The sequence below is a fragment of the Protopterus annectens genome, chromosome 3.part1 (assembly GCF_019279795.1).
Source record: "Protopterus annectens isolate FY-2018-M chromosome 3.part1, PAN1.0, whole genome shotgun sequence".
Lineage (NCBI taxonomy): Eukaryota > Metazoa > Chordata > Ceratodontiformes > Protopteridae > Protopterus > Protopterus annectens.
The window spans coordinates 53,067,984-53,089,602 of record NC_056732.1 but is presented as its reverse complement, the minus strand read 5'-3'; the positions used below and the strand labels follow the sequence as shown (position 1 = coordinate 53,089,602).

Sequence of the window (21,619 nt, the reverse complement as noted above, 5' to 3'; positions counted from 1 at the left end):
GTGTGGGCTATTTTTTTTACTAAGCTCTTACACCAAGGTAGGAATGAAGGAAGAAAGGACAAAGTATGGTTAACCAAACTGGTATGTCAGCAGGAAACTCAGCCAGTGTAACCAAAAAAAGAGGGCAGCAAAGAAAAATATGGTAGCAGTTGTAGGAAGTATAGCTCCAGACCACATAAAATAAACCAGGAACTTTAATATTTGGTAAGCGCTTTCACCACTGTCTGTGGCTTCTTCAGACCATACACCTCGTACAACTGCTACCATATTTTTCTTTGCTGCTCCCTTTACTTGTTTGGTGGAACAGTTTACGTTTACCAGCTGGCTGTTTGCCTGTTTCTTGTAACCAAAAACAAACTCATCTTGAACCTCCAAGAAGGGGGGAAGGAGGGGGACGCAAGAAGGAAGGTGAGATGAAGGACAACAAACATGGAACGTTATAGTAAGTACATAACTTCTTTATGTTATGTTGTCCCATCTCGCCTTCGTTCTTGCTGGTTGGGACCACGTCCCCAGCACCTGGTTCTCGGGTGGCTCACTGGAAAAAACTCTTCAGGACCGTGGAATCAAAGGATGTCCTATTCCGGGAGACCACATCCACTTTGTAATGAGAGATAAAGGTATGAGGATTTGCCCATGTCACTGCTGCACAGACAATCTAAGGGCAATTTAGCTTGGAAGGCAATAGAGGTGGCTAAGGCCCTAGTTGAATGTCCTCTGGGTCTTCCTGGAATCGCCTTTTTACGCAAACCATATGAATAAGTGATTGTGTCTGACAACCATTTTGATGAAGTCACTTTAGAAACTGGATAGCCTTGCTTACTGTCAAGCAAAGGATATGAAAGACTGGCCTGACTTTCTGAGGTCTTTGGTTCTGTGTAAATAAAAACGTAATTGTCTATGAACATCCAACTGGTGTAATCTATACTCTGCCTTGTTGCCATAATTTGGGAAGAACACAGGAAGCTCAATGGACTGATTTAAGTTATACTCAGAACAAACCTTTGGCAGGAAGGAAGGATTGGTCCTTAGAGAGACTCTATCTTTGTGAAAAATGCGGCGGGCGAATAGACAAAGCATGTAGTTCAGAAACCTTTCTTGCTGAGGTTATAGCAACCAAGAAGAGGGTTTTCCAAGATAGAAACTTCAAGGGGCAAGGTGCTGCTGGTTCAAAAGGAGGCAGAACAAAGGTGCTGCTGGTTCAAAAGGACGCAGAACGATTGAAGCTAAAACCCAAGTTTAGGTCCCAGGGGGCGGAAGGTTCTCTTACTGGGGCCATAAAAGTGTAGTACCCCGTAAGAATGCTCTGCACAATGTATGAGACAATGTTAGAACCCAAGTCTCCAACGTGAAAATTGGAGATGGTAGCCAGTTGGACCCGAACAGTAGCTGCAGCTGCCCCTTTTTTGAAGATTTCGGCTAGAAAGTCAATCTTGTGAACAGGAGCAGTAAAAGGATCAGGAGAGCCCTTTCCATTTGCTAGTGTAAATCCTCCCAGTAGTGGACTTGTGGGAGGACACTAGGATGTGTTGTACAATAGGGGAAATGTTTGGTAGCCTGGCTAAGACTGGAAGTGGAGTAACCAAGCAGTCAGCTTGACAGTTTGAAGGGATGGGTGAAGCACGCCTGACTGATGCGTCAGGAGGTCTGGAACTGGGTCGGGTATCCAAGGCTCCAGTTGAAGGTGATGGTGAAGAAATGGAAACCATATATGACAAGGCCAGTAAGGAGCAATGCGGATGAGTTTGCAACCCAATGATTTTACTTTCTAAAGTACCTTTGGAATGAGAGGGAAGGGTGGAAAAGTATATAGTAGTCCCGGAGGCCAATCATGAACAAGTGCATCCCTGGGTGACTGTCCCGGAAGGTAACTAGGGCAAAGTAGCTGCTGCATTTGTTGTTTAGGGGAGTGGCAAAAAGATTGCAGCATGGCTGGCCCCATTTGTGGAAAATCAAGTCCGCAACTTCTTGCTTCAGGGACTACTCGTGAGGCACGAGGGTAGTCCTGCTGAACTTGTCCGCTATCATGTTGGATTTTCCAGGAATGTGCGTTGCAATCAGAAAACATTGGGAAGACCCGAGGGGGGTGGGATCTGGTTCCGCCCTGTTTGCTGATGTACCATACCACTGACATATTTTCTGTCCGGATTGCAATGGTCCCTGTAGGTAGAGAGTCTTGAAGTGCTTGCAACGCCAGAAGCACTACCCTCATCGCTAGAACATTGATGTGCAAATGGTATGCGTGAGGTTGCCACGTTCCTTGGACAGTCTGTTCCAGATAATCCCCCCCACCCTATCTGATCATGTGTGACATTGGCAATTCCTGGAAAGACCACTGCGTGAAAAGAAGCCACCATAGAATATGCACATGGAAGCGTGCTAAAGGAACTAGCATAATAGCTGCAGCCATTGAGCCCAGTACTTGTAACACTTGTCTTGCCTGAACTAGTCTTGTTTATGAGAAAGGAAACTTGTTGACGAATGGTTGACACCCTGTCTAGAGGCAGATTTACTATCATGCATCTTGTATCCAAGTCTGCCTCTATAAAGGTAATAGGCTGACAACACAACAAGGCAGACTTTTCGTAGTTTATTGTGATGCTTAACTGGGAACAAGTTTAGACTGTGTAGTCCCGTGCCTTGATTAGTTGATGCTCGGTGGTAGCAGTGAGGAGACAGTCGTCTAGATATGGAAACACCTGGAATCCTAGATGCCTCAGTTGAGCCATGACCACTGCCATACACATGGTAAACACCCTGGGGCTGTGGTGAGACCAAAGGGCAGGGCCCTGAACTGATAATGACTGGCTCCCAGCCAAAAGTGTAGGAATCTCCTGGACTGCCTGTCCATTTTTATATGGTAGTAGGCGTTCTGGAGATCTATGCAGCACATCCAATTGTCCTGACCCAAAAAGGGAAGAATGGACTGCAGTGTCACCATCCGGAACTTTTTCTTATTTACTGATTGGTTTAGCTTGCTGAGATCCAAGATTGGTCTCCAGTCCCCTGTCTTTTTTGGAACTAAAAAGAACCTTGAGTAAGTTCCGGATCCGGTTTTCTAGCAATCTTTGAACCTCTAGGATTGCATGATCCTGAAGACTGGGTGGAACATCTGCGCTAGAACGTTTGTCTTTTGAGGGGGGCTGAGAAATTTTGTAACCCCTGGATGTTATCAACAGCACACATGTTTCTCTCGTGACAGATTACCAGGCTGCTGGGTACAGTGACAGTCTGCCCCCGACTACTTCCGGAGGTGGACAGCCGGGCCTCCCTTCAGGAGTGCTGGAAGGGCCTAGCAGAGAAAGTATCTCTGTGGCCCTGCTTTGAGGACCCCCTCTGCCGGGCGGTGTCTTCCATTGCTGTTTCCCCCTCTGCCCCTTGGGGTAAAATTACCACGTGTGTCAGGCGAAGATCCCTGGGATTTTCTGAACCACATTTTTCTACTCTTCTGACCCTTTAAAGTAAACTCCCTAACTACAAACAGAGTTATTGGAAGAGAAAAGGGAAATAGAGGGAGGCACAGCCCTCTAACTTAAACGGGCTATGCCCAGGAGATGGAAAAGAAAAAAGGGTAGAGAATGCCCTCTAACTTAAATGGGCTAAGGAGAAAAACAGTTCTCTAACTGAAATGAACTGTATTCAAAGGGACTTCAGAAAAGATATACAAGACAGGAATAAGAGGCCTCTAACTTGTTGGACGCACAGTGGTGTAGCGGTAGCATTGTTGCCTCACAGCAAGAGGTTCTCTGGTTTGATTCTTGGCCAGGGTGCCTTCTGTATGGAGTCTGCATGTCCTCCCTGCATTTGTGTGGGTTTCCTCCAGGTGCTCCGGTTTCCTCCCATGTTCAAAGACATGCATCTGGAACATTTCTCCCCGGGCCTCTGCTGAAAATTGGCTTCATTCCAAGTCGGACTTTCCCGGTTAACAAATGTTAAATAAAATAAACAAACAAACAGGCCATTTAACTTTTAAAAAGAAAAGCTGGGAAATGAACAAGGCCAAATGAAAGGTGACAGCCATTAGCAAAAAACAGCCACAAAAATGGAAATAGACTTACTCACTAAAAATTGACTATGCAAGGTTAAATAACAGACAAAAAATGACTTCAAATGCTGATGAAGAAATAAAGATAATACTTAACCAGAGCTAGCAGACGAGCACCCGTTGTTTAACAGCAAATGAGATCTGGAGGACATTTCTAATGCATGCTGGGATAGGGTTTAGCCACGAGATGGCAGAAGACCTCGCACTTGAATATAAAGGCCAAGACGTATCTGAGGATCGGATCCGAACCAAACCTAGTAAGAATGAAGGCGAGATACGACAATATCACATCTCTCATTTCCTCACTTTGGTATCAAAGGAAGGGAATGACCACACACCCAATTTTTTAAAGCTTAACTTCTCACATAAGTTGCAGAGGAATTTGTCTACACTTGCATGACATACCACAGACACAGAGAAATGTGAAGTCAGGAGCTTAGGCTGCTGTAAACAGGACAGAGAGCTGTGAAACTGTTTTCCATTGTCTTTATTGCAGAGGGGAAGAGAACTTACTCTGACTCACAGCTGCTTCTAATGTAGCTGTGCCTTTTATAGCAAAACAGAACAATTAGATCAGTCAGTGGTTCAAAGGCAGTTGTCACCTCTTTTGACAAATTTAAATAAGCATCACAGATTGCGGTGATGGTGCTGCGGTAGCGTTGTCACCTCACAGTAAGACATTGTCCTGTTCGATTCTCAGCTAGAGCGTCTTCTGTGTGGAGACGTGTGTGAATGGTTCGTACCTTCGTTGAAGGTTGTGCGTCAGGGCTGGCAACTCTGCACGTAAAAATCTACTGCCAATCATTAGCGGACCAGAGTTCCGCTGTGGCGACCTCTAAGTGGGAAAAGCCGAAAGACACAACAACATCACAGTATTAAAATGCTAAACTTTAAACTTTAACTGTTTTTTGTTTATACTACTTTACATTTTAAGATAACTTAAATGTAGTATCAAATATGTCTGTGACATTTAGAGAAAAGACAGAAAATATTTTTTCTTGTAAAGTATCTGCACATTTACCAAAGTGTAGTGGGAGGGGCTGTCAATTAATCTTGGACTACAAAAGATACTTTGAACAAAGTCCTGCAAGTTAGCAACTGTTTTGGTTGCAATTGTATAATTCCTTAGTGTACTATAAAGCAAGCCCTGAGATGCACACAAATGAGAGTCACTTAAAAAATAAAATAATCAGTCCTGTTACAGACAGTATACAAGATGACAGCGACTGACACTAATCCTATTATGTTAATGGTATGGGAATACACCCCTATGTCCTTATGTCTAGCATGACTCAAAAGCAGACTTTAATGGATTATGAGAAAGAGAAAGGCATATATATATTGTGTGCTTTTATATATTTCTCTCTTTGAATATCCTACTAAGTTTAACTCCCTTACTCCTATACTGTAAATAGAAGTAATATGTCCTCTCTAGCATAAACTTTCTCATATAATTTTTGTTTTCACCTTAATTCTGTATGTACTTTTTTTTATTAATCGCTGTATTTTTTTGCTTTCTTTTATTGAATTACTTGTTGTACTAACCCAAATGTGGAGCTTTTCTCCCCGGGCCTCTGCTGAAAATGGAAATATATCCAGTTGGACTAGCCCGGTAAACAAATGTAAAATAAACAAATGTAAAATAAATAAATAAAAATAAAAATGAAGAATTTAAGATCATGTTGATATGTCAAGCCCGACTGACAGCCTTTTTGCAGAAAATACGAAGTTATGTACTCACCATAACGTTCCATCTGAGTAGATAAACTTCATTTGGCAGCAACCTTTTAGTTATGTACTCACCATAACTTCAGATGTTTGGGATCCATCTCGCCTACATTCTGACTGATGGGCTCGGAGCCGATCCCTCGGCTCCGACTCGGCACGCTTATGCTATAGAGCGAGGCCTCTAATTGGCTGAGCTATCTTTATCCCAGGATGCACCACCACTAATCCCCCAGATCTTGTTTGTCCGCATTCATGCACACATGCACAGCTTGTTTATATAACATTGTTAGATGTTTCAAGATGAAACAACAGGATTCGGACCTTCTGATATCCTCTGATCTCCAAGGAAGGGGGAAGGAGGGTAGGTTATTAGGAATGTAGGCGAGATGGATCCCAAACATCTGAAGTTATGGTGAGTACATAACTAAAAGATGTTATGTCATCCTATCTCGCCTACATTCTGACTGATGGGACAGCATCCCTAGCACCTAAATCCCGGGTGGCTCATTGGAAAACACTCCTGAGCACTGTGGAACCAAATGAAGCTCGTCCTCTAGATGCCACATCTAATTTGTAGTGAGAAATGAAGGCATGTGGGGAAGACCATGTAGCCGCAGCACAAATGTCACTAATAGCAAGCTTAGAATGAAATGCTACCGAAGTAGCCATAGCCCTTGTAGAATGAGCCTTGACAGAGGTGGAAAGCTCCTTGTTAGAATAAACATAAGCTTGAGTAATACAGTCCCTGATCCATTTGGCAATAGTGACCTTTGTGACCGCGTTGCCCAATTTGTTTTCTGCAAAGGACACAAACAACTGATCTGTCTTCCTTGATTGTTTGGTCCTATCCAAATAAAAACGTAACTGCCTGTGGACATCTAGTGTGTGGAAAATAAATTCTGCTTTATTGGAATATTTTGGGAAAAAAACTGGGAGCTCTAATGACTGTTGCAAGCATAAAGTAGAACAGACTTTAGGAACAAAAGAAGGATTTGGTCTGAGGGAAACTCTGTCTGTATGAAAAACCAGGTACGGAGGTTTCACTGACAAAGCTTGAAGTTCTGAAACCCTTCTGGCTGAAGTAATTGCCACTAAAAAGGCTGTCTTCCATGATAGAAACTTTAAATCACAGGTAGCTGCCGGTTCAAAGGGGAAAGAAGTCAAGGCACGTAATACTATATCGAGATCCCATGGAGGTGCAGGATGAGAAACTGGAGGTCTTAATAGAGCAGCACCTTTCAAGAAGGTCTTACACAACCTGTTGCTCATTAAGGGTGGGTCTATGGACTCATGAAAATTAGAGATTGCTGCCAATTGTACTTTAATGGTAGAAACAGAAGAGCCTTGGTTGAAAAGGGAGGTTAGGAACTTGAGTACTTCTGCCACGGGGGATGAAACGGGGTCCAGGCCCCGGAGTTGAGCCCATATAGCAAATCGTTTCCATTTGCTAGAATAAAGTTTCTTCGTAGCCGACTTGTGGGCTGAAGACAATATGTGCACTACATCTGGGTCTAGTGTATGTCTCCTGACTATGGTTGGAAGAGGAGGAGCCAGGCTGTCAATCTAAATGTGTGTAGGGACTGGTGTAGTAGTCCCGACTGATGAATCAGTAGGTCTGGGACCTGGTCCAGGAACCATGGACCTTCCAGAGCATGTTTCCGAAGATAGGGAAACCAGACTTGACGAGGCCAGTAAGGAGCAATTAAGATCATCTTGCTCCCTAAGAGAGAAGCCTTCTGAATTACCTTGGGTAGGAGAGGCACTGGAGGAAGGTATAAAGCAGGCCGGTGGGCCAAGGATGGACTAACGCCGCCCATAGGGCTCTTCCCCGAGCCGGAGTTAGGGAGAAAAGTCTTTGCACTTCGCATTTAGAGGAGACGCGAAGAGGTCGCAGCACGGAACTCCCCATTTGCTGAAAATCTGTCTTGTAATAGCCGTGTTCAGAGACCATTCGTGAGGAGAGAGGATGGTTCTGCTCAACCTGTCGGCTATGAGATTGGATTTGCCCGGTATGTGAGTAGCCACTAGGAAGCGTTTGGTTGAGATTGCCCATTCCCAGACCCTCATCGCTTCTCTGCAAAGAGGATAGGATCTGGTCCCTCCCTGCTTGTTCAGGTACCAGACAACTGACATGTTGTCCGAATGAACAGCAATTACGCCCTGAGGGAGGTAACAGTGAAGGGCTTGAAGGGACAGGAGTACTGCTCTCATTTCTAGGATGTTGATGTGGAGAGAGGTCTCTTCCGGATGCCATTTGCCCTGGACTGACCTGCCCAGGGAATGCCCCCCCACCCCGTCTGGGAGGCGTCCGTGGTCAAAGTGGCCGCCGGAGGAGGAGGAACAAAGGGTTGTCCCTGGTCCAAATTGGAAGACACTAGCCACCAGCGAAGGTCCCGTCTGCAAGATTCTGTGATCCATATTAGATGATTGAGAGGGAGTTCCTGAAAGGACCACTGAGTTGAAAGAAGCCACTGGAGGATTCTCATGTGTAACCTTGCCAAGGGAACAAGCAGAACTGAGGCAGACATCGATCCCAATAGTTGCATGACCATTCTGGCTGGGGCTTTGGACCTGGGGAGTAAGGCTCGAACCTGATTTTGTATGATCTGAATTCTGTCTGCAGGTAGATAGACCCGCATCTGGTTTGAATCTATCTCTGCCCCTATGAATCTTATTCTTTGAGATGGCCGTAACACGGACTTTGGCCAATTGAAGGTGATTCCGAGGGAATTGCCCAGTGATGTTGTGGCTTGCAGGTCTCCGTGAAGTAGATGCTTGGAGGTGGCAGTTAGAAGCCAGTCGTCTAGGCGGAAACACCTGGAATCCTAGACTCCTCAAGTGAGCAGTCACTACTGCCAAGCATTTGGTGAACACCCTGGGGGCTGTGGTGAGACCAAAGGGCAGCGCGGAACTGAAATGACTGCTTCCTAGGCTGAAGCGCAAGTGTCTCCTGGACGCTTGATGTATTTTGATATGGTAATACCCCGGGGCAAAACATTGACTATGTAAGGTTAAATAACAGACAAAAAATGACTTTAAATGCTGATGAAGAAATAAAGATAATACTTAGCCAGAGCTAGCAGACGAGCACCCGTTGTTTAACAGCAAATGAGATCTGGAGGACATTTCTAATGCATGCTGAGATAGGGTTTAGCCACGAGATGGCAGAAGACCTCGCGCTTGAATATAAAGGCCAAGACGTATCTGAGGATCGGATCCGAACCAAACCTAGTAAGAATGAAGGCGAGATACGACAATATCACATCTTTCATTTCCTCACTTTGATATCAAAGGAAGGGAATGACCACCCACCCAATTTTTTAAAGCTTAACTTCTCACATAAGTTGCAGAGGAATTTGTCTACACTTGCATGACATACCACAAACACAGAGAAATGTGAAGTCAGGAGCTTAGGCTGCTGTAAACAGGACAGAGAGCTGTGAAACTGTTTTCCATTGTCTTTATTGCAGAGGGGAAGAGAACTTACTCCGACTCACAGCTGCTTCTAATGTAGCTGTGCCTTTTACAGCAAAACAGAACAATTAGATCAGTCAGTGGTTCAAAGGCAGTTGTCACCTCTTCTGACAAATTTAAATAAGCATCACAGATTGCGGTGGTGGTGGTGCTGCGGTAGCGTTGTCACCTCACAGTAAGACGTTGTCCTGTTCGATTCTCAGCTAGAGCGTCTTCTGTGTGGAGACGTGCGTGAATGGTTCGTACCTTCGTTGAAGGTTGTGCGTCAGGGCTGGCAACTCTGCACGTAAAAATCTACTGCCAATCATTAGCGGACCAGAGTTCCGCTGTGGCGACCCCTAACTGGGAAAAGCCGAAAGACACAACAACATCACAGTATTAAAATGATAAACTTTAAATGTTTTTTGTTTATACTACTTTACATTTTAAGATAACTTAAATGTAGTATCAAATATGTCTGTGACATTTAGAGAAAAGACAGAAAATATTTTTTCTTGTAAAGTATCTGCACATTTACCAAAGTGTAGTGGGAGGGGCTGTCAATTAATCTTGGACTACAAAAGATACTTTGAACAAAGTCCTGCAAGTTAGCAACTGTTTTGGTTGCAATTGTATAATTCCTTAGTGTACTATAAAGCAAGCCCTGAGACACACACAAATGAGAGTCACTTAAGAAATAAAAGAATCAGTCCTGTTACAGACAGTATACAAGATGACAGCGACTGACACTAATCCTATTATGTTAATGGTATGGGAATACACCCCTATGTCCTTATGTCTAGCATGACTCAAAAGCAGACTTGAATGGATTATGAGAAAGAGAAAGGCATGAAGAATTTAAGATCATGTTGATATGTCAAGCCCGACTGACAGCCTTTTTGCAGAAAATACGAAGTTATGTACTCACCATAACGTTCCATCTGGGTAGATAAACTTCATTTGGCAGCAACCTATGGGTCTTCGGATCCATATCGGATCCGAGCCGGCAGTTTTCAACAGCAGAGATCCGAGCTCCAAGCTCCTCCCCTTACCCATAATCCCATGCCAACCCTATCTGACCTCAGATCGAGTTTGCCTAATGCAAGGCCTGCACCAAATAGCCAGCCTATGGTCTGACCTCGATACAATCAGATGACAAAATAGTAATAAAAACATCCGACGGTCAGGGGGAAGGAGGGGGGGACGGTTGCTGCCAAATGAAGTTTATCTACTCAGATGGAACGTTATGGTGAGTACATAACTTCTTAATCTGAAGTAGTTAACTTCATTTGGGCATCAACCTATGGGACAGAGTCCCCAGCTACCTAAATCTTGGGAGGTCCTCATGGAAGGATGTTCCGGAGCACTGCAGAGCCAAAGGATGCTCTCCCTCTGGAGACCAGGTCCAACTTATTTTTTTTCAATAATCATTTTTATTGTTTTGCCAAACCATTATACATTTCACACACTATTTACATTATGTACAATATTGCTTCCAATGTTTTAGTTCCATTTTGAATTTCCCTATAATACATTAAGAATAAATATCATTTTAACCAAGTACAGGAAATTAAAATCACAAAAAATTAAACATAAAAGCATCTACAATAGACAATTATAAACCAACTCAAGCCAATAATTTGTATTATTTCTACATTTTCTATCTAATCCAAGAATGTGTTGGTACACATACAGAATGTCCTGACGGAAAGTGGATAGGAACCGCTTCCAAAATAATATTAAAGATTTGTTCCCAAATTTTTATGCTGTTTATACTTTTCTTATTATTTCTAATTAACAATTTGTGCGCTAATATATGTAATGCTAACAGCCTGAAATTTTGCCACGACACCTGTGCTGGGTTCAACCAATTTGTGGCTATATATAATTTCATTAGTAAACTAATATTCATAATTACAATCTTTTTTGTTTTATCCAAATTCTCCGGTGGAATATGAAAAATCAGAAATTCCCAGGAGAGTGTTGAGTTTTGGTAACCCATTTTTTGTAGTTGTAACTTTAAAGAATTCCATAATTTATAAATGCACTTACAACTCCAGAACATGTGTAACAGGTCTGCTGTCTGATCTACACACTGTGGACATTTACGTGACTTTTTTGAATCAAATTTATGAAGTGTAAGATGGGTATAATATGCATTGTTAAATATCATCAATTGAGTAAAGACCAGTTTTTGAAGTGATACGGATTTTAATGTTAGGTTAAACGCCTCTACTATTTTACTGTCGTCTAGGGATGGCAATTTCTCTCTCCAGTATTTGGATAACAGAATATGATTATTATATTTTCTCTCTTTTGCCATTTTATACGCTGAGGATATATATTTTCTATCTTGTTGCAATGCTTCCCACAGATGACCTGAAATAACTAGTTCCTCTTTTTTTATTTCAGAACTGGTAACCAGGTCCAACTTATGATGATTTATAAAGGTATGAGATGAAGCCCAAGTGGCTGCCAAACAAATTTCATCCAATGACACTCTAGAACGAAATGCAGCAGATGTGGAAATTGATCTAGTAGAATGGGCGTGGACTGGCTGGAACTTTCACATGCTAGTAGAATACACTGTGAAATCCACCTGGACAGTGTGACTTTTGAAACTGATTTTCCAAAATTAGATTTTGCAAAGGAAATAAACATCTGGTCTGATTGCCTATGACTAGCTGTTCTGTGTAAATAGAAATGTAGTTGTTTATGAACATCCGAGTTCAACTTGTATTCACCTTTGTTTTGGTAACTGGGAAAAAAGACAGGTAAATTAATAGTTTGATTGATATTTGACTCGGAAGCAATCTTAGGAAGAAAAGAGGGATTGGTCCTGAGGGATACTCTATCTTTGTGAAAGGTCAAATACGCTGGCTTGGCGGAAAGGGCTTGTAGCTCAGAAACCCTTCTGGCCGAAGTGATAGCGACGAGAAATGCTGTTTTCCAGGATAAAAGTTTAAGATCCACTGAAGCTGCAGGCTCAAAGGGAGGCGCTGTCAAAGCCTGGAGCACAAGCGCTAAATCCCAAGGAGGGACTACATCCTTCACCGGGGGTCTTAGTAGGAAGGTACCCTTCAAAAAGGCCTTACACAATCTGGTTGAGCTCAAAGGGCCTAGGTCACTCCCCACGTGATAATGCGAAATTGCTGCCAGCTGAACTCTGACTGTGGATGAACTGGCTCCTTGGTCGAAAAGTCCTGACAAAAAGTCCAACACCGCAGGCAACGGAGCCGTAAAGGGGTCCAAGTTGTGTTGCTCCGCCCAAATAGAAAACCGTTTCCATTTGCTACCATAAAGCCTTCTAGTAGATGGCTTGTGGGCCGCCACTAAGATAGCGTTGCCAGGGAAGATACCGGGAGTCCTAGCTAGGAGTGGAACTGGAGCAACCAAGCCGTGAGCTTCAGATTGTCCAGATTCGGGGTCGAGAGGTCTAATGGGTGTGAGATCAGATCTGGAATGGGATCCAGAATCCAGGGAGGATTCACTAGATGAGACCGTAGATAAGGGAACCAAGCCTGACGAGGCCAGAATGGGGCAATGAGGATTATTCTGCTCCCCAGCCGTCTGGCTTTCTGTAAGAACTTCAGCGTTAGAGGAAGAGGAGGGTAAGCATAGAGGAGACCGGGTGGCCAAGCATGTACCAGAGCATCTCGGGGGGGAATTAGAGCAAAGTAGTCGTTGCACTTCGTGTTTAAAGGAGAAGCGAAAAGATCGCAACAAGGTTGACCCCATTTGGAGAATATTTGTTTCGCTACTTCGGGATTCAGAGACCACTCGTACGGCGATAGAATTGTGCGGCTCAGTTTGTCCACAAGGATGTTGGACCATCCCAGAATGTGTGTCGCTATGAGAAAGTGGTTGGTGGAGATCACCCATTCCCACACTCTCATGGCCTCTCGGCAAAGTGGATAGGACCTGGTTCCCCCTTGTTTGTTGATATACCAGACTACCGACATGTTGTCCATCTGGACTGCAATAGTCCCAACGGGAAGAAGGTTCTGGAGTGCTTGCAACGCCAACAGCACCGCCCTCATCTCTAGGACATTGATATGCAGCGAGGTCTCCGTGTGGTTCCACGTGCCTTGGACTGTCCTGCCTAGACAATGCCCCCCCCATCCAAGGCGAGGCGTCCGTGGTCACCGTGGTTAGGGGATGGGGCATAGCAAAGGGCCGACCTTTGAGGAGGTCCGGGGACTGGAGCCACCACAGAAGGGCCTTCCTGCAAACCCTGCTGAGGCGAATGGGATGGTTCAGAGGGTAATGCAGGAAGGACCATTGGACTTGGAGGGTCCACTGCAGGACCCTCATGTGCAAATGCGCCATGGGCAGCAGGTTGATGGCAGCTGCCATCGTCCCTAGGGCCCTCAGGACCAGAGCTGCTGAAGGAGCTGGGGATTGAAGAATGGCCCGCACATGGAGTCTCAGGGTTTGAAGTCGGTCCGAAGTCAAGAAGGCTAGGAGCCGGCTTGTATCCAATCTGGCTCCGATGAAGTCTATGATTTGTGTCGGCAGAAGGAAAGATTTTTCTACATTGACTGTGATCACCAGCCGGGGAGCTAGACGGAGGAAAGAGTCCCTGGCCGCGCAGAGTAGATGCCTTGTGGGGGCGGTCAGGAGCCAGTCGTCCAGGTAGGGGAAGACCTGAATTCCCTGGATTCTCAGGTGGGTCGCTATCACTGACAAAACCTTAGTAAACACCATGGGGGCTGTGGTGAGACCAAAGGGAAGGACCCTGAATTGGTAATGGCTGGCTCCTAGCCGGAAGCGGAGGAACCTCCTGGAGCGTCTGTCCATCAAGATGTGGTAGTACGCATCCTTGAGGTCTATAGAGCACATCCAGTCGTTCTCCTGCAAGAGGGGGAGAATGGATTGAAGTGTGACCATCCAGAACTTTTCCTTGGTTACTGACAGGTTCAAGAGGGATAGATCGAGGATTGGCCTCACGTCCCCCATCTTTTTTGGCACCAAGAAGAACCTGGAGTAAAAGCCTGATCCGAACTGGTCTGGGGGGACGTACTGAATGGCTCTTTTTTTCTAGCAGACGCTGGATTTCCGCAGCCGCGGCCTCCCTCTGATCAGGGGGGACATCAGGGAAGAATCTGGGATTGCGAGGGAGGTGAAGAAACGGGATTTGGTAACCTCTGGATATGATACCAAGCACCCAGCGATCTGTCGTGATGGACTCCCAAGCTGCCAGGTGCCTCGAAAAATGCCCCCCGACTGCCTCCAGAGTGAAGCAGTCGGGTAACCCCTCAGGGTTGCTGCGTGGGCTGATCAGAGAATGATTCTCTGGACCCAAAACTCCTTGAACCCTCTCTGCCCCCTAGGGCGGCGTCCACCCTGTCCTCCTTTGCCTCAGAAGGACTGGGTGCCCGGAGCATCACGGGACTTTTGCGACTTCTGGAACCACATCTTCTTCTGTCCCTTTTGGTTCTTGTAGAAAGACCTCTGGGGAGCAGAGAAGCGGACACCGACGGCAGACAACATCTTCCCTTCCTTTTTGCTCTGGACTAAAGTTTCGCATATGGTTTTGCCAATGAGGGCAGAACCATTGAATGGGGCATTAGCGAATGACGCCTTAAAGGGTTCCGAGAAATCACACTGGCTCCTTCCATAGCATGGGATAGTAGCTGCATAGAGGTATTAGAAATAGACCTTAGAGTGGCCATTCGGGTAGAGTACACCTGTTTGTCCTCCGCCGACATGGACTCCGGGGGCGATCCAGCGTACTCTTTAATAAGGTCTCGCTGGAGCCGTATGACATGTGCCATGTAGTTCAGTGACCTTACCGAGAAGGTAGCTGAACTGAAGACTCACCTCCCAAGGCGGTCCATCACCTGAGACTCCTTGCTAGGAGGATGGACCGAGGGACTTTCTTGGGCCAGTTCCCTCTTGGTGGCTGCCGCCACCAACATGGCACATCTACTGGGGATCCCTTACTCCAGTGTATTCAGTCGGGGGGGGACTAAGTATCCTATCAGGTCTCTTCAGGACGGGCTCCACAGTGTCCGGCTCCTTCCAAGCCCTGGTAGTGATCTACCAGGGGGTCGGCTGGAGGGGACACCCAAGAGGTAGACGGGCCTGCTTCAAATGCCTCCAGGAGCACAGATTTGTCCGAGGTAGGCTTTGGGGCGGACCACCCTCCCCTTATCCTGAGCATCTCCATGATGTCTCCGAAGGAGATGTCTTCGGGGGGGTAATCTTGGGGAGCCTTCCCCTTCCTCCAAATCTGTGTCCTCGGTTAAGGACTCAGGGGAGTACAAGTGCCTCCTTTTGCACTTGCGCTTGTGAGGGACCTCCTCGGGGGCTGTCCGAGGAGGCCTCACCAGGCTCATCATGTCCCAACAAGGGAACTACCTGGGATGTTAGAACAGGCTGTCCCTGGGGCCGGGTGATGGAAGCCGGAGCCAACTGAGAGGGAGTGTGGGGCGGAGCTGTAGCTGTGACCGGGGGCCTGGAATCCCTCGACAGAGCCCTCTCCACCACATCAAAAGCCGAAGGACAGCTGATCTCTCTGGGATCTGAGAGCAAACCTTCCCTTGGATCCGACAAGCGGATCGGGGCCGGCGCTATCGGATCCGACGGGCCAGTATGCTCCGACCTGGACGGAGCCGAAGGCAGACTGACACCCTCGGATCCGAAGCTCAGCCGAAAAGGGACCCGACAGACACGAGGGCACTGTTGCCGCCGAAGTACCCAATACTATCGGCGCCGACACCCCCCCGGCTCCAACACCGCTTGGCTCCGAGGACCCCAAACCTGGGAAGCGGGTTGGAGAAGGAGCGATCGGGGCGAAAAAAAGGGGTCAACAAGAGCACTCCCATCTGCAGTTGGGCCTGGAGGAATCTTCTCATCATCCGGTCCAAATCTGCATCCGTTAGGCTTTTAGTAGACCTAGAGGAGGCCACCGAGGCGGGACGGGAGTGCCACCTCGATGACCTCGAGGGAGATCGGGCCTCCTCCTCCTCCGGCCCCGGTGAGAAGCAAGGTGACCGGAGCCAAGAAGGAGAAGGTTCGGAGGTCTTGGAGGGAGAAGCCCGCTTAGCTGGCGGGGCCGATGTAGAGGCCTCGGCCCGGCGCTTGTGGTGCTTCTCCCTGTGTTTCTCTTTTTCTGGTTTCCCTATCCTCCTGGCTCGAGGTGGGAGGAGGAGTCCTGGCCAGGGGAAGGAAAGCAGTCATGGGTACTGCCACAGCTGCGGCAGGTGTCATGGGGGGACCGGAGGTCGAAACAGAGTCTGGGAGCAGAAGTCCCGCCAGAATCAACTTCGACTTCCGGTCCTTAAGTGCCCTGGGGTTGAACGCCGCACAAATATCGCATCCAGAGGAGAGGTGATCAACCCCAAGGCACAACACGCACCGAGTGTGGCCATCCGCTGGGGATAGCTTATGGCCACACTCGGTACATTTAGAAAAAAAGGTCTTTGGGGCCTCCGACATTACTGGAAAGAAGACACACACACTAGGCCCCAACCACACACAGACACACGCCCTAACGCTCTCACGAGGGGAGGGGGGGATAAGCTAAAATTAAATTTGAAGAGAAAAACTACAAGGGAAAGATAAACACACACAACACTCTTACGACAGAAAAGGTAAAGAAAAGATCAAAATTTTCTCACAAGTCTTGACTAACGCCTGGAACTCAAGGATCAAGCTGCTGGCTTCAACCGCGGCAAACGATCTGAGGTCAGGTAGGGTTGGTAGGGGATTATGGGTAAGGGGAGGAGCTTGGAGCTCTGATCTCTGCTGTTGGAAACTGCCGGCACGGATCCGATATTGATCCGAAGACCCATAGGTTGATGCCCAAATGAAGTTAACTACTTCAGATCATTAAAACTCTATAAGAAACACAGTGATTTCTGAGATGTTAAAATAGCTCAGAAAACAGAGTAAAAAAATAGATTTTTTTTTTTAGTTCTAAGGAGTTTTCCTTTAAAATGCTGAGAACACACGTATGGGGCTAGATTACAACCAGGTGGACGGAGATACAATCCCTTTACACATTCTGCATGGACAGCCTGCACAATACCTAAAAACTTGTCTTTCCCTAAATTATGCAAAGTTTTTCAAAGAATGTACTCTGACTTCAGTTGAATAAATTCTTCAGGTAGCTCAAGCAATCCCGAATAAAAAACAAATCCAAGGATAAGCCTCAAAGTAGAAATTCCCTCAAATCTCCTCCACACAAAACTCTCAGGTGGTTTGTAACCTATCAAATCTAAAAAAAAAAAAAAACCTAACATGAAAGAGTAAAGGAACCCTCCAATACAGAACCATACTTGTCATGTATAATCTAAGGGAAAAGAAAACAGACATTACTTTCTTCATGGAGGAAAGGCCTAGAATTGTATATAGCTTCTGAAATGTTCTGTAAATAGGTTCCATAGGTTAGTACTAGGCTAACTGCCCTTGCGAACCATTGTAAGCCTAGACAATTATCCCTTGTGAGACTCAAACCCTGCACCTTGTGTTTGTAAGGCAAATACCTTAACCATTAGGCCACCTCCCACTACTGAGTTATTTGACTGAATCAACAGTGACTTAAGAAATGGCAAGCTACAAGTTAACCACCACAAAAAAGACCTCTTCAGCCCTGATGAAAAATGACTCTGGAATTCAGTTTTCCTTATCATTGTTAATTAGGACATCTAGTGCTGGCTTTTGATCTGACAATGTATTACTCTTCAGTATCAATGTAGTAAGTATAAACATGTTACAGATTGGTCAAAATCCAACCCACCTATGAAACCTTTCAGCAAAGCCACTTTAAACAAGCGTTATTATAAAACAAATTAAAAATGTTAAAAAGCACTTTTAAACTAATGTGGTGTTGAACAGCAATACTTAATGCAGAGTTTGTCAGCCATAACAGCTTACTCATAAAAGCTTTTTACTTACAGGTAAATTATGCTGTATGTTTGTTAACCAGCAGGCCTGAAAGCTGTAGTGGCAATTATCAGTACAGCAATGCTTTAGCTTTTCAGTATTACCAACAGCTCACCGAGAACAGATATGGCTTATCTATCATGACCATTCAAGTATCTCAGCAATGATAAATATGAAAATACACAATAATTTCTACAGAACTGGAGAACCACTGTATTCAAACATTAGAAAAGCTCCACCTTCTGAACAGTGCGCCTGTAGGTGTTTGGGTGAATACAGATAACCATGCCCAACAGGCACAGCCTTTTTTTGGATATTGGAGAGGATAATACTATTGGAAAATGTAGAATGGAACCCGATGGATATCATTCCCTATGCACCAAAACCCACCAAGTCATTAGTTGACTGGCAGATAGCAGGCATGGTATCAGGAAATCCACACCCAATAAACTCCAAGCATCAAGTGGGAGGCCGGGCTCCTGAAATAAAATGGCATGGAGTAGGTGACTGAGGGTAGACAATGCCCATCCACTCTCCCCAATAAATAAATAAATAAATAAATAAATAAATAAATCATGGTCAGACTGAGATAAGGGTACATAAGAGAACCCCATAACTCTGCACCTATGCCATACCTCATCAGATGAACTGGAACCCGAAACAACCACTACTACTGGGAGGCCCATCAGGCTCAACAAGAAGCATCACCAGAGGTTGTTCAAAGTCCTCACAGGTGGTCACATGGCACAGACTGACAGCGTCAAACAATAGGACAAATGTAGTTAATCACAGCATCCTGGATACAACTAGAGCTGAAGGTCTTAAGACTGATCTTCCCTTACTTTTAATGCTTCTCAGTTTCGTGTTAGTCATCATGAAACTGGTGGGGCTGTGTATGCTGCTTCAAGTGAACATTTCTGTAATCACTATGGACTGCCATTTCTGCCAAGCAGCTTTGATTGCCATACTGAGTTACACCTGCTGCAGGTCTGGAACGTCATGGGAAGCTCTGAGGTAATGCAAATAGTATTAGCAGTGGCTTTGGTTTCATATGTGGTTTTGACAAGGACACTTTGATGACTTGGGAGACTTAAATGTAGACTTTTCCTTCAGCATCAAACGGTAGTATTTTCTTTGTGATACACTGGGACACATTTTCCATATTTCCAGGAAAAATCCTGGAAAATCCCAAATTTGGAATGAATACTGAAAAAATACTGAATTTGCACAGAATTTGGCATTGCACAATCCAGACAATGACTGATAAAGTGCTGGGCACTTTGTCAAGCAATATGTCCCTTAACCTAATGCATGGATGCCTTAATGGACCACAAGGTATGCGATTTTGTTAAAAGCCAGTGAAGAGATGTCTGAAACTGGGCAGATTCTTACTGAAGAGATCACTGCTCAGGCTGGACTCGCTCCAGAATTCCCCTTAATAAAATACGCAAGAATAATCTTTCATAACATTTTAAAACCACTCTTACCTTTATCCAAAAGTGTTTGTCTTAAGGTTTTAGCAAGTAAAACTCTAACATTGGGTACACGGTCAGATGCCAGCCGTAGTAAATGAGGCAAAAGATGCAAGGCAAACAGGTCCATGGGAAGACAATCTTCTTCAATGATAGCCTGTTGAGAAATAAAAAATGACTATGTTACTGACAACAGCTAATACTTTATTTTTTTGTAGTTACAGTACTGGTTGTGTCAAAATACAAATCCAAACTCATTCAGAGGGAACATGGGAAGAAAACTTTAATGATTTCAATTACGATACAATACTAGGACACTATAACCTAGGCAATAAGATATTAAATATACACAACAGTTCTATCAGTTTTTATACATTTTTAGAGCAGGAAAGGAGGAGAGGTAGTGGAGTAAAATCTGTGGCAAAGGCAAAGAAATCAAAGTAACCTGTAGGTAACTAACAAGGGGGAAGAGACTAAAAGCTGAAAGGAAGAATGACTGATAATTTACATAGTAATGGTAGAGGGTGACAGGAGGCAGGAATACTGAGGAGTGTATAGATTAACAATGACTGAGCATTTACACAGTAAGAGCAGAGGGTGACGGGAGGCAGGAATACTGAGGAGTGTACAGATTAAGAATGACTGAGCATTTACACAGTAAGAGCAGAGGGTGACGGGAGGCAGGAATACTGAGAAGTGTATGGGTTGGAGTACTTGCACAGTAATGGTACACGGTGATGGGAAGTAGGAATACTGAGGAGTGTGTGGGTTGGAGTATTTACATGGCAGTGGTAGAGATGGGAGGTAGGAATACTGAGAAGTGTATGGGTTGGAGTACTTGCACAGTAATGGTAGAGGGCGATGGGAGGTAGGAATACTGACGACTGTATGGGTTAAGAATGACTGAGTATTTACATGGCAATGGTACAGGGTGATGGGAGGTAGGAATACTGAGAGTACAGGTTAAGAATGACTGTTCTGCCTGCAGTTCTGGCATCTTCCAGTAGTGTGACCTCCATTTGTCAGCTAATACAAACACTGTGAGGCATCCCTATAGCAGCTCCCTACCAGCAAGATGCATCTGCAAAAGTCTCTGGTCGGTTTACTTAATGTAAAGGAACATTACAGTTTGTCAGCTAATACAAACACTGTGAGGCATCCCTACAGCAGTTCTCTACCAGCAAGCTGCAACTGCAAAAATCTGTGGTTGGTTTACTTAATGTAAAGGAATACTACAGTGTATGTTAATGCTTTAACCCTTCTATGATTGTAAACGTCATTAGAATGTATTCTGGGAGTGCACACTACTGGTAACCCCTGCCCCCAGCAGAGATCTCTCTAAATCCAACACTTTCTAGTTTGGAATCATTGTTTTACTCAAATCTTCTCCTTCCCCAATACACTTGTCCATATTTCTTCCACTCTGGCCGCTCCGTTCCACCCTCACTATGTTCGAGCTTCAACCCGCTCCCCTACCCTGCCCCCATTCCCTCCCACCCCCCCAAATCACTCAAATTTATCTAAACCTAACCACTCACACTTATCTACCAATCATCACACATACAATTTTCAATTATAAAGTAACTCACATTTCCAAACTAATCTTAACACCCATTAGCAGACGTATATTACCCAATCCCTACCCTTTTTACCATTACAAAATGTTATAAATACAAACAAGCCTCCTGTTTCATGCACATCTAACAGTTGTCACACCCTGTAATCAAAACATGCCAATCTCCACTGTACCCCCTCACCATTACAACACATATCCACCTACACATTTAGCTCCTCTAACACCTTCAACATATTCAGCCTCCTATCTGATTTAACCCCTGCTCTACCACATACCCACAAACTCACAACTACCATCTCCCCCTCCAACATCTCAACACTCTAACCACACACTGTTAGTCTCATTCTAACAACCTCAACACACTAATAAAGTACACAATGTTACATTCACTAAAACACAGAACATTACATCCACTAAAACAAACACTATTTACTATCTTATCTCTCCACACAG

The 21,619-nt window shown here is 45.0% G+C and overlaps 1 protein-coding gene across 5 annotated transcripts in view; it reads right to left on the bottom strand.

Annotated features, from left to right (window-relative positions):
* Positions 1 to 21,619, bottom strand: part of PPP4R1 (protein phosphatase 4 regulatory subunit 1) — a 1,686,542-nt gene that overhangs the window by 65,135 nt on the left and 1,599,788 nt on the right. For all 5 annotated transcript variants that reach the window (XM_044066551.1, XM_044066553.1, XM_044066554.1 and 2 more), the window contains one exon: positions 19,606 to 19,747. In XM_044066551.1, the coding sequence (XP_043922486.1) occupies positions 19,606 to 19,747 (142 nt within the window). The remainder of the gene's footprint in view (positions 1 to 19,605; positions 19,748 to 21,619) is intronic.